Source organism: Agelaius tricolor, unplaced genomic scaffold, assembly GCF_023055355.1.
Source record: "Agelaius tricolor isolate 1412-34295 unplaced genomic scaffold, bAgeTri1.0.p SCAF_61, whole genome shotgun sequence".
Taxonomy (NCBI): domain Eukaryota; kingdom Metazoa; phylum Chordata; class Aves; order Passeriformes; family Icteridae; genus Agelaius; species Agelaius tricolor.
In genome coordinates this window covers 1,172,263-1,187,847 of record NW_027269321.1, presented here as the reverse complement: position 1 = coordinate 1,187,847, position 15,585 = coordinate 1,172,263, and the positions used below count along the sequence as shown (strand labels likewise).

The following is a 15,585-nucleotide window of genomic DNA, read 5'->3' as shown; positions in this document are numbered from 1 at the left end:
TAGGAAACCAAACACTAAAAACTTACACGACTTGGAAGCAATGAACATTAAAGCAGTGGATTTAGATTGGTTCAGACTAGGTAAAGTTTAGGAAAAATCGAGTAAAACTGACATGTCATGGAATGATGTTTTCTGCTCAGCCAGGCTATTTGTGGATGAAAGTATTTCTGTTGCACATCCTGGCCAGAACCAAGTAATGCCTTGACTCTCTCACACGAAAGAGATTCTTGGAGAGTTTTTGTTTTCCCTACAGTTTCAGTGATAAGATTACAACATGAGAAACATTTTTTATAATAATCCTACTTTATATTGTCAGGTAGGTTTGGGACAGAAGGGTGAGAATCAATTTTTGGTCTGGGTTTTTCCATGTTCACCTTTATGTTGTATTTTGCAAAATTGAAGAGCTTTAACCGTGATACTTTTAACTCTTAAATAGTTAATACTTTTTTTAAAAAAGCAGATTCCGGGGGCCACATGTGACTCACCAGATGGCAGCCCTGGAAGAGAAGCTTTGGTTCTAGTCAGCCAGGAGAGGAGCTTTAGGAATGCAAATGAACCCTGCTGGGCAAAGCCTGGCCAATGTACCTGGGTCTCTTGCCTGGGGCAGGAATTGGGCTGATTCCCCCTGCCCCTCACCCCGAGCTCTGCCTGCTTGCCCTGATGGAATTTGCACAGCTCAAGGCAGAGCCCGGGGTGAGGATATCTGACCCTGCAACAGAAACGGGTGAGGCTGCACAGGGAAACAGCAAATGGAGAATGTTGGGAAAACTTCACTATAAATAAATGGGGGGGAATCATCCCTCTGCCCACTCCAACGTGTGCTGTCACTGTCTATGTTATATAGGGTGGATTAGAGCACTGAGATGTTCTTGCTACCACAAGTTCCGGGAAATCAGTTGGGAATCCAAGTATTTGATGATTTAATTAGAGACAAATGGTCAATTGATGCAGCCCTGGCTGGAGAGAGCGGCCAAAAATGGGGAGAAGATGAACGGCCAGCAGAACAAATCCTACAACACCATGGACCAGCCCCTGGGAACCCAAACCAATTCATATCAGGAGCCACAGAACCCATTTCTCATTTCAATGGCACCATTAGATTACAAGCTGCCCTCGGAATAACCAACCAGACAGCTCCAGCTCCTGACCTTCCTGCTGAGCAATCCACTGAAATGAGGAACACAACATTTCACCATGGGACGGGATCAGATCATCTGATAGCAGAGAAAAGAGGAGTTTGTGGAAAATCAAATGACTCAAACTGGTCTTGGCAAATAGATGACAAAGCCAAAGTGGTGAAACAGATAACAAAGGAAACAAAAAAGCAGCTCATGTACCAGTCCAAACGTGGAAAGGATGGGAATGGGACATGGTTTTGTGGTTCCCTGGCAGACCATGGGTTAAACGAATGCTGCTTCTGCTCTGATGTGCTACAGCACCTCTCACCTTTTTACCGTGCTCCACACCTTGAGAGTGCAGCTCATTCAGCAGCTGAGCGAGGGGCCAGGGACTTGTAGATAAGGAAGTAACGGGCGAAACCACCAGCTTCAATAAATGTTATTAATTAACATGGACTGCTGCTCACAGAAAGTCCCGCTAAATTCCTGAACGTCGAGAACAAAAAAGACTTAACAGAGCCGTGAATATCGGCTGTTCTACAAAAGTGGGGGTGCACATTAACGAGGACGTGCAGTTGGCAGATGGGGAGGTCTGAACCTTCCAAGTACCTCAGCCAGTGGGCAAAGGGAGAGGGAGATGAGCCGGGAAAATGAGGATAAAAAGGAGGCTGCGAACTACAACAATGGCAGCGAGCGCACGGCAAATGCGCCACGGCCTCTCCCTCTGCTCAGCAATAAAGTCACTTGTACAGGACTCCTCTGTCTCCTCGGGGCACAGAAACCTCCGGCCACGTGAATTTCCCCGCACAGCCCCGGGCACGGGGCAGCCGCCCCTGTGCCAGCCACAGGAACCGGGCCGAGCCAGCGCTGCTCCGGCAGCGGCTCCTGCCGAGGCAGCGGCCGCAAGGAGACCGCGGGCAGCCGCTCCCGCAGCGCCCTCACGGCAGCGGCACCACGGGCCGGACACGGCACAAGGAACCCGCCTGAGCCCCCTGCCGCCCCCGAGGCCCGCAGCGAGCCCCGAGCCCCCGCACAACCCAGCGCGGCTCCCACCTGCGCTGCGGCCGCCTCCCAGCTCCGCCGCCGCCTCACCGGTGGCTCCCGGTCACTCCCAGTATGGTCCAAATCACTCCCGGTAGGATCCCAGTTGCCCCCGACACGGTCCCAGCGGCTCCCAGTCATGCCCTGTATGGTTCCTTTCACTCTCAGTCCCTCTCAGTAAGAGCCCAGTGTGGCCCCAGGCACTTCCAGGATGAGCCCGGTCACACCTTACCCGATGCCATTTGCCCCCGCTGTGGTCCCAGTTGCTCCCAGTATAAGTCCAGTCACCTCCAGTTTGATCCCAGTTACTCCCAGACACTCCCAGTACTATGCCAGTCACTCCAAGTGTCACCCCATCAGTCCCAGTATGATCCCAGTATGACCCCAGCATGGGGCAGCTGCTCCCAGTATGATCCCAGTTGCTCCCTGCATTATTCCAGTTTCTCTTCTTCACCCCTACTACAGATCTGATCACTCCCAGTATGATTCCAGTCAGTCCCAGGATGATCCAAACCATTCCCAGTCCAATCTCAATTGTCCCCTGCATGTTCCCAGTAGCCCTCAGTGTGGTCCCAGTAGATCCCAGTATGATCTCTGCTGCCTCAGTTCTGCTCCCAGTGGGTTCTTTTCCCAGTCTGTCCCAGTCCATTCCAGTCTGTCCCAGTCTCTCTCCAGCAGCTGCTGCCCACCCCCCCCTCCCAACCCCATTCCCGGGCACTGGGACCCCCCCTGCACCCCCTTATCCTGCCCCAACACCCCCCTGCACCCCCTTTCCCGGGTATCCTCCTCTCCCAGCCCCTGGATCCCCCATTTCCGTGAGCCCAGGGAGCCCCGGGCCCCCATTCCCGGCCAGCCCGGGGCACCTCAGCCCCAGCCTCCCTTTGCTGGGAAACCCGGCCTGGGCACGGGGCTCTGCGGCCGCTCTGGGATTTATGATCCCCCAAAGGAAAGGGAGAGAACAGCAGAGAGAGAGAGAGCGAGAGAGAAGGAGATTGGGAATCAGGGATCGGGTCCCAGCGCCCAGCCCTGCTCCGCCGGGGGTGGGACCCGCACCCGCAGCAAAAATTGGCTCCGCTGCTCCCGCTGCTTGCCCGGCTTTGGGCCGAGCCCAGCGGGGTCCGGGCAGAGTTTGAGCGCAGGGCCGGGAGTTCAGCAGAGCCCGGCCCGGGGGTCCCGCAGGGCGCGGCCCTGGAGGGTCCCAGACGGATCGCCGAGGGATCCAGAGGGGTGCCAGGAGGGGATCCAGGTGAATTCCCTGGAATTCGCCCTTTCCCCCTCCCCCCGCGCTCCCTCGGGCACTTTGGCTTTCGCGTCTCTGCAGCCGCGATCGGGGACGGCTGCGATGGCCCCAGCGCTGGGGCTGGGGGTGCTCCGGGGGCTCCTGGGGCTCCTGGGGGACCCGGGGGCCGCGACCAAAGGTGAGTGGGACCCCCCGAAACCGGGACCCCCCTGAACCGCAATTCCCGGGCACCGGGACCCCCTTGATCTTCCATTCCCGGGCAGGGGAACCCTCTAAACCTCCATTCCCGGGCAGGGGAACGCTCCTGAACCCCCATTTTGGGTCATGTCACCCCCCATCACTCCACTTCCCCAGCACCGGGACCCCCCTGTACCCCCTCATCTGGCACCGAGATCCCCTGAACCCCCATTTCTGTTCACCGGGACCCCCCTGAACCGCAATTCCTGGGCACCGGGAACTCCCTAAACCTCCATTCCCGGGTACTGGGACCCCCCTGAACCCCCATTTTCGGTCCTGTGACCCCCTCAGCACCCTTTTTCAGCACCGGGACCCCCCTGAACCCCTATTCCTGAGCACGCGGACCCCCTTGAGCGCCCATTTCTGGGCACAGGGACCCCCCTGTACCCCCTTGCCCAGCATTGGCACCGCCCTGTACCCCCTCATGTGGCCCCAGGACCCCCCTGAATCCCCATTTCTGGTCACCGACGCCCCCGGAACCGCAATTCCCGGCCACCGGGACCCCCTTGAATCCCGAATTCCTGGAAGGAAACTCCCCCCGAACCCGCATTCCCCGGCACGGGAACCCCCTGAACCCCAATTTTTGGGCACTGGGACCCCCCTGCCCCCCCCCCTAATCCGGGCCTAGGATCCCCCCGCACCCCCGTCAGTGCTCTGGGACGCCCTGCACGCCCATTCCCGGCCACCTCGTCCTTCCCAGACCCCAGACCCGCCCTTTTCCTCGGCTTTTGGACCCCCAGATCTCCCAAATTTCGGCGTCCCCCCAGTTCTTCATTCCCGGCGCTTCCTGGAAGGGGCTCCAGGGGATCCCGGAGGGTCCCCTGGGGCTCCAGGGGGTCAAGAGACCCCCCTTGAACGTTCATTTTGGGGCACTGGGACCCCCCCTGTACCCCCTTCCTCAGCCCCGATAACCCCTGCACCCCCTTATCTGCAGCCTGGAACCCCCTGAGCCCCCATTCCCGGGCAGGGAAACCGCCCTGAACCCCAATTTCTGGGCACCGGGATCCACTACATCCCCTTACCCGGCACCGGGACCCCCTGAACCTCAATTTTCAGGCACCAGGACCCCTTGAACCCCGGAACTCGGGAATGGAACCCCCCGGAACCCCATTCCTGGGCACCAGGACCCCAGTGCATCCCGTTATCTGGCCTTGGGACCCCTTGCACCCCTTTTCCCAGCACCAGATCCCAGCCAGGCCATTATCTGGCACCAGCACCCCTGAACCCCCATTCCTGGGCACCGGGACCCCACTGCATCCCCTTATACAGCACCAGGACCCCCTGAACCCCCATTCCACTGCACCAGGACCGCCGTGCACCCCCATATCTGAGACTGGAACCCTCCCAAACCCTCCGTTCTCAGGCACAGGGACCCCCCCTGCACCCCCTTATCCAGCACGGGGACCCTCCTGCACCCCCTCATGCAGCACCAATGCCCCCCCGCACCCCCTTTCCCGGCCCTCCCCCTCTCAGACACCCCAGCCCCCGCTTTTCCTTGACCCCAGCACCCCCTGGACCCCCACTCCTGCCTTCCACAGCCCCCACCCACCACCTTCCTCAACACCGGGGCCCGTGCACCCCCTTTCCTGGGCACAGGGACCCCCTGGACACCCCATTGTTATAAAATTGACTCAAAACGAGTAATTTCCAATCAAAGAATTTATTAATTATTGAAGCAGTTATACTACGTAAGCAAAGGCTCAGCGCTGGGCGACAGGGGAGTCTCCGCTCCACTACTGCCGCCCCAACTAGTTTCTGATTCAGTCCTTTTATCCTCTCCATCCTTCAGGAGTCCATGTTATCTCGGAGTTCTCTGCGCCTGCGCTGGTTGTTGCTAGGGGGTCATCCTTCTGTCTCCTGGTGGTCGGTGATAAAGGCTGCGGAGTCTTCCTCAGCCGCTCTTCTTCACCCTATGTCCTTATTTGGTGACTTCTCTGTGGAAAATTACCAAAATCTTATGATTAACGCAATATGTGCCCTATCAAGCTTAAGCAAGCAAATGTCCTGCCTTGCAAACTGTGCCCTATCAAGCTTAAGCAAGCAAATGTCCTGCCTTGCAGACTGTTTATCTGCCCCTGCCCCTTCCCCAGCTTTTCCCTGGTCGTTATCTCTGTGAGTTATCTGCTTGTACCATTTGTCAGCGGGAAAGGTTTCCCTGCTGGGTGTTTATCTGCCCCTGCCCTTTCCCCAGCCTTTCCCTGGTCGTTATTTCTGTGAGTTATCTGTTTGTACCATTTGCTGCGTGGGACTATGTGTGGGCTCCTGCAACCCCTTCCCTGGTATCCTTGTGGCTCATATCTCATGAAGTAGTACAGAAATAGTCAGCAGACAACTCTTGTAACACACTGGTCTCTTTTTCGTGACGAACAAAATGTAGTCCCTCATCTCAATCCCCCCTTTGTTTTGATACTCAATTTGGTTCGTCAAAACGCTCTAATTCCCTTTTGCTGAGCTCCAGAGATTCTTCTGGATCATCCATCTTCAAGGTTCTGTATTTTGCTCGTGTGAGCATAAGGTGAGCAGCTTCTAATCTGCCTTTTACAATGCTAATCAATTTATTAAAAATACAAGGGCCAAACGTGAGTCCCAATAGTAAGAGAAGTAGTGGACCCGCTATCGTTGATAATAAAGTTGTAAGCCAAGGAGAATAGTTAAACCAAGATTCATACCAGCTTTGGTGTTTTTCCCTTTCTCTTTGTCTTCTTTCTAGCCCCTCCCGTAGTTTTGCCATTGAGTCCCGTATAATTCCGCTCTTGTTTACATATGTGCAGCATTCTTCTCTTAAAGCAGCACATAGTCCTCCTTGTTGCAGGAATAATAGATTTAACCCCCTTCGATTTTGTAAGGCTACCTCTGCTAGGGAATCTAATGATTCTGTGAGGTCTTTGATGGAGGTTTCGATCCTCCTGAGGTCTTCATCTACAGAGGCTCTTAGTTCTTGGAATCCTCGGTGTTGCTGTATGAGTGAGGCTATTCCTGTTCCTGTCCCGGCTGCACCTATTCCTAGTAACATTGCTACAGTGAAGGTTGTGAATATTTCCCGTTTCACTATGTGGGGTCCTATATTTTGATATTGTTCATAAACATACTCTACGGGGTGGTAAAGGACTCTGGGTACTATCAATACTTGAATACAAAAGTCACTGGATTCATTAAATCGGTCTATATTTATACATGGGGTGACTCCGAGAGTATTACAGACCCATTTAGTATTTGCTGCTGGCAGTATCCAGCTGGCAGGTTTCTTAGGGTCACTCAAATTCCCCATAACCTGACATAGATGTCGTTTTTCCACTGGTACTCGTCCTATACATCTTCCTCTCCCCGTTACCCTTGCCAAGGTTATCCCTCTCGATTCTTCTCCTTCTTTTTTCCATAGGCCCCTAGCTGGGTTGGTCCCATTTACTCATCTGCTTTTTGCTGTTACCCCTATGGCTTCATAGAACGGGGGGTTTACGGTGTAACACAGCCAACATTCCTCAGTTACATTTGGATGGGTCTCATTCAGGACTAGGAAAGTGGCCTGTAATATTTTCCACAAGTCCCCTTCTCCCGGGTTTTCAGGTCCTCGGGTTGAATCAGTAAAGTTTTGCTTATACATTTCTGGAAGACTAGTGGTTGGGGCTGTTTCTGATTCATTTCCATTATTTTCTCCTAGCGTTAGTTCTCCAGCTATCGCCTGGTTTGGTCCAATTGGTTCGGGGTCGTGTGGCACGGTTGTCTTTTGGATTATAAAGTGCCCCCCTCTGTCTGTCCCTGGTTCCCATAATCGGGCTCCCCACATTTTCCCTAATAACCAGACTTGGTCATGTGGTTTTGTCACATTAATGTAAATCATATTGCATGTTCCATCTAACCCTCCTTCTTTCTGGGTATATGTGGAAGTGGGCTGTGTACACCCGTATGGACCCCATCCAGTTCTGATAAACCCGTCCTCGTTCCCCCCAAAGGAGCTTACTGATACACAGTCCCAATAAGCACAGTAAAAGTGTCCTGGATAGTTACAATACCCTTTTCCCGGGTTTGAGCTTGGACAAAAATAATATCCAAACTGATTTAAACATGGATTTACAGGTATTAAATCACACAAAGTACATAAAAAGCTGGGTGCGCCAGATGTGATTTTGGTCTGGATAACATACTGGTCTTCCCATCTAATCAGTGACCATTTGAAGGGTTGATGTGAATACCCTTCTGCCCCTGAACTTGTTACAATGCACCAGAAAAGAATTAAGGCTTGTAATTTGGGGCTGTCATTGTCGGAGCTCAGGTTAAATTTTACCTTTGGTTTCCCCAGTGGTGGGTTACCAATCCTGGGGCAGGACGGCCAACATTTCCTGGACATCCCATATGGGGGTCGAGGCTTCCGACGGACTCCACTGGTTATTACCTCTCTGCCTCGCCCGACGACTCGGTTGCTGCGAGCCTCGGGGTTTACCATCTTCTCAGCAGCAGAGGTATTCTTCAGGAGCCGGATAAACCTCCCGTTTCCACTTTTTAGCACTGGCGGCCCAGTTATCAGCTTTTATTAATGAGAGGTCACGCCGCAAATTGGGGGCTTTCTTCCGACACACCACTTCCAGGATGTCCAGGAGAAAGGGGATCGGTTCGTTAGGGTGGTAGCAGAACCGATCAGGATTTACCCCTTTGGAAAAGGTTTCCCACCACTCGTCAGATCCAAGCTTTACCTCCCCCGTAGCAACTCTGCTACTAAGAATGATAGAAGTTAGTCTCCTCTCTTTCTCATAGCACGGTGTACAAATTCCCCTAGGTGTTCTACCACTCCGACAATGAGAGCACCAAGGTTCGTGACACAATTTACAGGAAAAGCATACAAGGGGGTGACAGTCACAATCGAACCAGTTACACTTTAACCTAATATCTTTGTTTTGTGCTTTTTCCCGTTCCCATTGAGTGGTGGAGATGAGTTTAACATCCGAACAGACTGGGAACCCCTTAAATAAAACCTTTAAAATTTCTTTCCCAAAGGCAAACCTTTGAGTAGAGAAACCTTTCTGAGCAGAGAAATAAGATTTAAAAGAACCAGGATGGGTACATTTTGCAGCAGTGCAGTGGCAGGCAGCCCAGAGTGTGGGTGTGAGTGAGCCCCAGGGTGGAATTGTGCCGCGGTGCTCCCCAGCAGCTGTGGCAGTGCAGGCCCAGCCAGCGCTGGAGCTGCAGCAGCGGCAGCGAGGCTTGGCCGCAGTGGCTGGAGGTGCCAGGGGAGGGTGGCCAGGATTCCCGAGGGTTTGAGCAGAGGATCTGTGGGCAGGCCCAGGGGCTTGGCCCGCTGTGGAGCCCTGGCTGCTGCTGCGTTGCCTTCAGGGCAGGCTCAGGGCGGCTCCCATGGTCCTGCTGCAGGCGGGAAGTGCAAATCTCCGGGGCTTCAGAGCCCCTGAGGCCAGGCTGAGGGGTCCCCCCGTGCTCAGCTGTGCTGGCGGCTGTTTCTGGCCTCAGGGACACTTGGCGTGGGCCCCTTGGCCACCAGTGGTGCTGCTTTGCACTCCTTAGGCAGGAGCCGATGGCCTGGCTGGGTGTTGGCAACAGCAAAGTCCCAGGGCAGGCTCTGTGCCAGCCCAGCTTCCTGGGGGAGAGATTCCACAGGAGACAGGATCCTGGCTACAGCCTGCCTTACATTTACATCCCTTATTTCCACCCTGCACTAGGTGGAGAATTGCCCAGGTAAGGAATTCCAGACATGAATTCCAAGGGAGATAATTGAATATCTGCCTTGGGTCTGGCTCTTTTTCTTGCCAAGGCCAATGGCAAAAGCTGTACCCATGGCATCTTGGTTTCCATCTCCGGCTTCCAAAGGTGTTTCTTTATTTCCCCATTCATTCTTTCTACCCAACCCAAGCTCTGGGCTTGCCAGGGGTTATGGAGGTCCCATTGTATTCCTAAAGCTGCCATAACCCCCTGAAGGGTCTTTCCTGTAAAATGAGTTCCCCATCTGAATCTATTGCTTCCACAATCCATTATCTTTGAATTATTTCTTTTAGAAATAGCTTAATAAGTGATCCAGTGCTTGCTGAAGCAGTCAGAATTGCTTTTGCCCCCCTGTTAGGTGCCATGGTATCAGCAGAAGATATTGAAGCCTTCCTGCTCAGGGCATTTCAGTGCCAGGCTCTTACAAGCACCCACAGCTCCGCGGGTTGAGCTGAGCATGGGGCGGTGACCTGCGCTTTGTCTGATTCCCCTTCCTTAATAACAGCCTGTCTTGTAGCTCTTTTCCCTTCTGCTGCCCTTGCAGAGCCATCCACAAACACATTGTCTCCCTCAGGCCAGGGAATGTCCCATCAATCTCTCCCAGCCTGGCTCGGGAGCTCTGTCCCTTGAGTGCAGTCCTGGGTTCCTTGCCAGCCCCTCTCCAGGCTGTTCAAACAGGAGCTGGGTTAAACCCTTGCCCTGTCCTCAGTTCTGAATCCTCCTGTGCCACTGAACAAGTTTCATACTGTAATCACCGAGCCCTGCTCATCCATTGAGAGGCTCTTTTGGTTGTCAAAGCTTTAACTTGATGCCAGACTTGAACTCTAGGAGATCCTCCTGTTGTCATCAGTTTTCAGGCCTCTGCTCCCATGGAAGCTGTGGCTGCACAATTCTGCAGACAATGAGGCTGCTCTCTGGCCACTGGGTTAAACATTTTAGCACAAGAATTCCTTTGGCAAGACCCTGTTTAACGTCCACCTATAATTCAAATTCTTTTTCCCTGTCTGGAAGGCCCAGGCCACTCGCCTCAGTTAATCTTAATTTTAACACTTGAAAATTCTGTGTTTCCTCCTTGTGTCCATCCATCCAGTTTGTTGACTGGCAAGATAGGAGTGTTGTAGGGAGACACCCTTGGCTCCAAAAGCCCTGCCTTTAACAGGGACTCAATACCAGGCTGTGAGCCCTTCCTTCCCTCTCTTGGAACAGGGTAGTGCTTGTCCTGGTTGCTTTAATTTGTAGAGGCTCCATATCTAATTTTCTGTACTTCCCTGGGGCTGCCCACACTTCTGGGTTCACTTCAGCATAGGCCTTGTCAGACTTTTGACACAGAGGTACAACAGAACTAGCCTCTGTATCTCTTTTTACAGTATTAAAATCTAGCTCTCAAACTCCTTCCTAGTTAATTACAATCACAGGAGGAAGAAAAAGAAATTCATTTATTTCAAACCTATCCCCCACAGCTTCTAATAGTGGTTGAACAAATCATACCTGCTCATCTTTCCCTCTCATTCCCTTAAAAATTAAAATATTCCTTTACTATTTTCCCCTTTAGGTCTAAGATTCAGAGCAGATTGAGAGGCCCCTGTGTCCATCAGGAAATGCCTCCTCTCAATGCAGACCCACCTGAATGTTCTCAAGGGCTCCAGTGTGGAGGGTCCCTGGTGTGATGGGAGCTGTGACAGCCCTGCCAATCCATGTCCATCACGGGCTGGACTTGCTGGTCCTGAGGGTGCTGCTGTCTCTGCTTGCAGTGTCCTTGTGCCCTGCAGCCGGAGCCCTGATTCCTTGCCAGGGGCTGTTTGGGTGGGCTGTGCCCTGCCGAGGAGGGCAATGCCTCTGCCGGGTGCTTGTGGCCGAGCCGTGCCCTGGGTGCTGGGGCCCCCTTGGGCCCTGGGGCTGATCCCTCAGGGGCTGTAGGAGCTCTGCCCTGGCCTTTGCCTTCAGCTTGGCCTTTTGCTGCTCCCTTCTTGCATTCACCTGCTGGGCCTTTGTGCCCAAGTGCTGCAGGGCCTTCTTCTGCCCCTCCTGCAGCCCCCCTCAGTGCCTGTGGGTGCTTGTCTTGCTTTACAAGACAGGCGTCTGCTTGGGAAGGCAGAAAAAGCCTCTCTTGGAATGGAGAATGCAAACCCCCTCCCTCTTAATTTTTAGGATAGTGAAATCAAGGGGCTCTCAGGCAAAGATAGGGGATTAGGAATAACGGTTCTTTCCTAGTGTGTATAATATAATAATAGTAGTGTGTATCAACAGCTCCGGCAGTGACAACAAACAGAGCCCGGAGCCGGTCCCGGCCTTTCGGCTGCGGCGCTTTCCCCTTGGGTGCAGTTCCGGGCACGGCCGGCAGGGGCGCCGGTGGCTCCCGCGGGGCGGGGCAGCGCATCCCTGCCATGGGAACCTCTCTTAACGGCAATAGAGCAATCCCTTCACCTAACTCTTTCACTTTTTTACCTTCTGTAGCCTTTCTCCCGTGTTTTGAGAAAGAATTTGGAGAGGGCTGCCTTTTAACTGAGCTCCTAGTGTTTCGATAAGGTGCTTCCTGTAGAGAGAGGGATTTTCCCTGAACAGCAGGAGCTGTGGTTACCAAGGGGACGTAACTCAGAGCAGGAGGGGTCAGGGGAGGATATCCCGCCGAGGCTCGGTCGGAGTGTGGGCAGGGTCTGCTGCCGGAATCGCCAGAGGGGGATCTTCCCGTGGAGGCCGAGCCGGAGCGTGGGCAGCCCCCACATGGCTTATGGCGGCTGATCCGGCAGCTCCCGGCAGAGAAAAGGCAGGTGGGAGACCCCGGCAGCAGCAGCGGCGGTGCCCAGCGCAGCTGGCACGGGCAGGGCAGCCGGGGATGGGATGGCTGGGACCCGCCCTCGGTGCGGTCGGCGCGGTGACCTCGGCCCACGCGGCAGGACAGAGCAACCCCATCTTGCCCAGCATGGCCGGCAGAGCGGCCGCGGGCCGGGCAGTGGGGCCAGGGCACACAAATTCACCGCCAGCGCCGGGGCAGGTGGAGCTGCCCTGGGCAGTGAGCCCGCACCTGGGATGGAAACCGGGGCAGGCGGAGCTGAGGCGGGCAGCGAGCCGAGACCCGGGACAGGCGCCTCGGCCGCCAACGGAGGGGGCAAGAGCTGCAGAGGATCCCACTCTCTTTCTGACTTTTCCTCTTGTTCCCCTCCCTTTCATTTCCCCTTTTTATTTTCTTGGTTTTTTCCTCGGGTGTTTCTGATACTTCAAAGATTTTTATTCTCCTAAAATCTCCTGTCTAACATATGGCATATTCTCTTTCTTCTAGATTAAATGGGTTTTTTTCCAAATAAATCCAGAACCTAACAAATCCAATGCTTGGATATTTTGAAATGGTCGACGAGCTAACTCATGACCTCCTAATGTTGTTTTTCTCATCACCTTTTTATTTATCCTTTGGCAAATTAAGCATCTTTCAGTGACTTGCTTTGCTACACCAAAAATCCCAGTGCACCCAAAATTCCTTAAAAAATGATCACACAAAGCTTGAGTACGCCAGTGGGGTTTCTGATGCACGTCTTCTAATATTTTCCTAGTAAGCACATTTTATTAAGTAATTGTCTTCCATGTAGAAGTTTCTATTTCCCTGATTTATCTTGTTCATTTCCTATCTTGTTTAATTCTTTTTTCTCGGCTTCCCTAAACTTTGGAATTTCCAGTTTTTCCTCGTTTGGAGTGAATATTAAACTAACTCTTTCAGCTCCATTTTCTGCTGTACCTTAGCTTTGTGATCTGCCCCCAGTTTGCCCAGTTTGCCTCTCCTTTGGCCCGGGCCGGGTTCCCCCCGCCCGCAGCGGCTGGGAGCAGCCGAGAGCCCCGCGCTGCCCATGCCGACCTGGCCCGGCTCCATGGCCGCTGCTGCCGCGGGCTGCGAGGGCTGCGGGAACGGGGCACCGAGGGTGTGGCTGCTGCTGGGGGAGGAGGAGGAGGGAGGGAAGGGCAGGGATGGAGGGGGAGGAGGAGGAGAAGGAATGGAAGGGGCGGGATGGAAGAGGAGCAGGAGGCGGGGATAAGACAGAGGAGGAGGAGGAGGAGGGGGATGGAAGAGGAGGAGCGGGAGGAGAAAGAGCAGGGAAGGAGGCGGGGTTAGGAGGGAGGAGGACAGGGAGGTGGAGATAGGACAGAGGAGGAGCAGGAGGAAGAGGAAGAGGAGGGACAAAGGCGGATCAAGGCTGAGCTGCGGGAGCCACGCGGTCTCGATCCCTGCCTGAATTCGCAGCCCCCACCTGTGGGATCATCGCCCCCCCCATGGCTCCGGTGAGCGGGGAGGGGGAGCCCGGCCCGGATATCCCGGGGGGTCCCTGGGTTGGGTTTTTGGGGGATATTTGGAGAATGAAGAAGTCCAAGGCTGAGCGGAAAAGGCCCCTCGGGGGGACATCGGGGGGTGGCGGTGGCGGCTGCCGGCAGAGGCAGCCTGGAGGAGCAGAGCCCTGTGTGCCCCAGGAGGCCAAAGTGGGGAGGCCAGAGAGGGGGGAGCGCCGCCATTGGCGGGAGCCTCAAGAGCCTGGAGAGGGGCAGGGGGGACTCCTTGGAGCCGCTGCAGCCCAGAGCAGAGAATGAGGGGAGAAGGGAGCCCGGGAGCCCAAACAGCCCCGGCATCCCGAAATGGGGAGAGCCAAGAGGGGGCAGTGCGTCCCCAGAGACGGCCTGGGGGGATCTCGATGCCCTTGCCTGTGGCACGGAGGCAAATCCCATGCTGTCCTTGTCCTTCCTCCCCCAGAGCAGGAGCTGAGCATGGAGAGCAGGGAGGACAAATGCCCGCGGCAGAACCTGGTGGCAGAGGCCGTTTTGAGCAGCTCCACGGCGCAGGAAGCCAACGGGGAGGAAAAGGCCCGGAGATGCCGCACGAGGAGGGGCTGCAAACGCAGATGGCGGGGATGTGAGGGGGAAAGAGGCAGCCTGGGCCGGGAAGGCGGCCGGAGATGGAGCCAGAGCTCGGAGCTGGTGCTCCATGAGCAGCTCCATGATGGGGAGAAGCCGCACACGTGCGTGGAGTGTGGGAAGAGCTTCAGGTGGAACTGCCGCCTGATCAGGCACCAGAGGATCCACACTGGGGAACGGCCCTACGAGTGTGGGGAGTGTGGACAGAGCTTCAGCTGCAGCTCCAGCCTGATCAGGCACCAGAGGACCCACACTGGGGAGAGGCCCTATGAGTGTTCCAAGTGTGGGAAGAGGTTTCAGACCAGCTCTGATCTTCTCCTGCACTATCAGAGTCACACAGAGGAGAGGCCCTTCCAATGCCCCGACTGTGGGAAGGGATTCAAGCGCAACTCTGACCTCGTCAAGCACCGGCGCATCCACACAGGGGAGAGGCCCTACGAGTGTGATAAATGCAGGAAGAGGTTTCAGACCAGCTCCCATCTCCTCCGGCACTATCGGATTCACACAGAGGAGAGGCCATTCCGCTGCCCAGACTGTGGGAAGGGATTCCAGCAGAACTCCACCCTCGTCAGGCACCGGCGCATCCACACTGGGGAGAGGCCCTACGAGTGTCCCCAGTGTGGGAAGAGCTTCTCCTGCAGCTCTCACTTGACCCAACACCAACGGAGGCACCGGTAAGGGAAGTCCTGCGAGTGCCCCGAGTGCGGGAAGAGCTTCGTGCGCTGCTGCAGCTCCATCCCCCACTGGAGGAGGCACTTTGGGCACAGCCCTGGTCACTCACATTCCCTGTGATCCATGTTGGGAACACACCTGCCTGCTTGTCCTTTGGTTTGGCCTGAATTTTTTTCTCTTCTCCATGTGTTTCCACTCCAAAAGCCAAGAGGGATGAATCTGTCACCTCAAAACCACTCAAATTCCACTGAAAATAACTGAATTTTAACCCAAAAAGGCTCAATCCTACCTCAAATTCCTTGTTCCCTCCTCAAAAAACCTCAATCCCATGCTAAACTCTCCATTCCACAGCCACCAGGGTGAGATGGGGTTAGAAGGGGACTGGGAGATGTGGGATCCCAATTCTGAGCAATGGGATTGGGATTGTGTGGGGCTGGGTGTGTGGGTTGTATTTGATAGCAAATAAAACTTTCAGAGTTAGTGATTTCTGTCCTGTTCATTTTCAGTCAGTTCTGTTTGCAGAGTGCCACCTTCTCAGCTGATTCAATTCTTATAAAAGTCCCATTTTTTAAATCATCTAGCCTCTAACAATTAAAAAACCAATATCCAAATAAAACCACGCACCCCCAATAAACCTTTTAAAAATAATTTTAATTGTTTTGGAGTACTTAAGGATGTTAT

General features: G+C 54.4%; 1 protein-coding gene across 2 annotated transcripts in view; it reads left to right on the top strand.

The window, feature by feature from the left end:
- Positions 1-15,277, top strand: part of LOC139605215 (zinc finger protein 211-like) — a 56,941-nt gene extending 41,664 nt beyond the window's left edge. The window contains exons 1-2 of one of the 2 annotated variants that reach the window (XM_071456560.1): positions 13,489-13,608; positions 14,072-15,277. In XM_071456560.1, the coding sequence (XP_071312661.1) occupies positions 14,086-14,910 (825 nt within the window). In that variant the 5' untranslated portion in view covers positions 13,489-13,608; positions 14,072-14,085 and the 3' untranslated portion in view covers positions 14,911-15,277. Of the gene's footprint in view, positions 1-13,488; positions 13,609-14,071 lie in introns of those variants that run through there. The other variant, XM_071456559.1, reaches the window with a different exon arrangement.
- Positions 15,278-15,585: the final 308 nt, after the last annotated feature.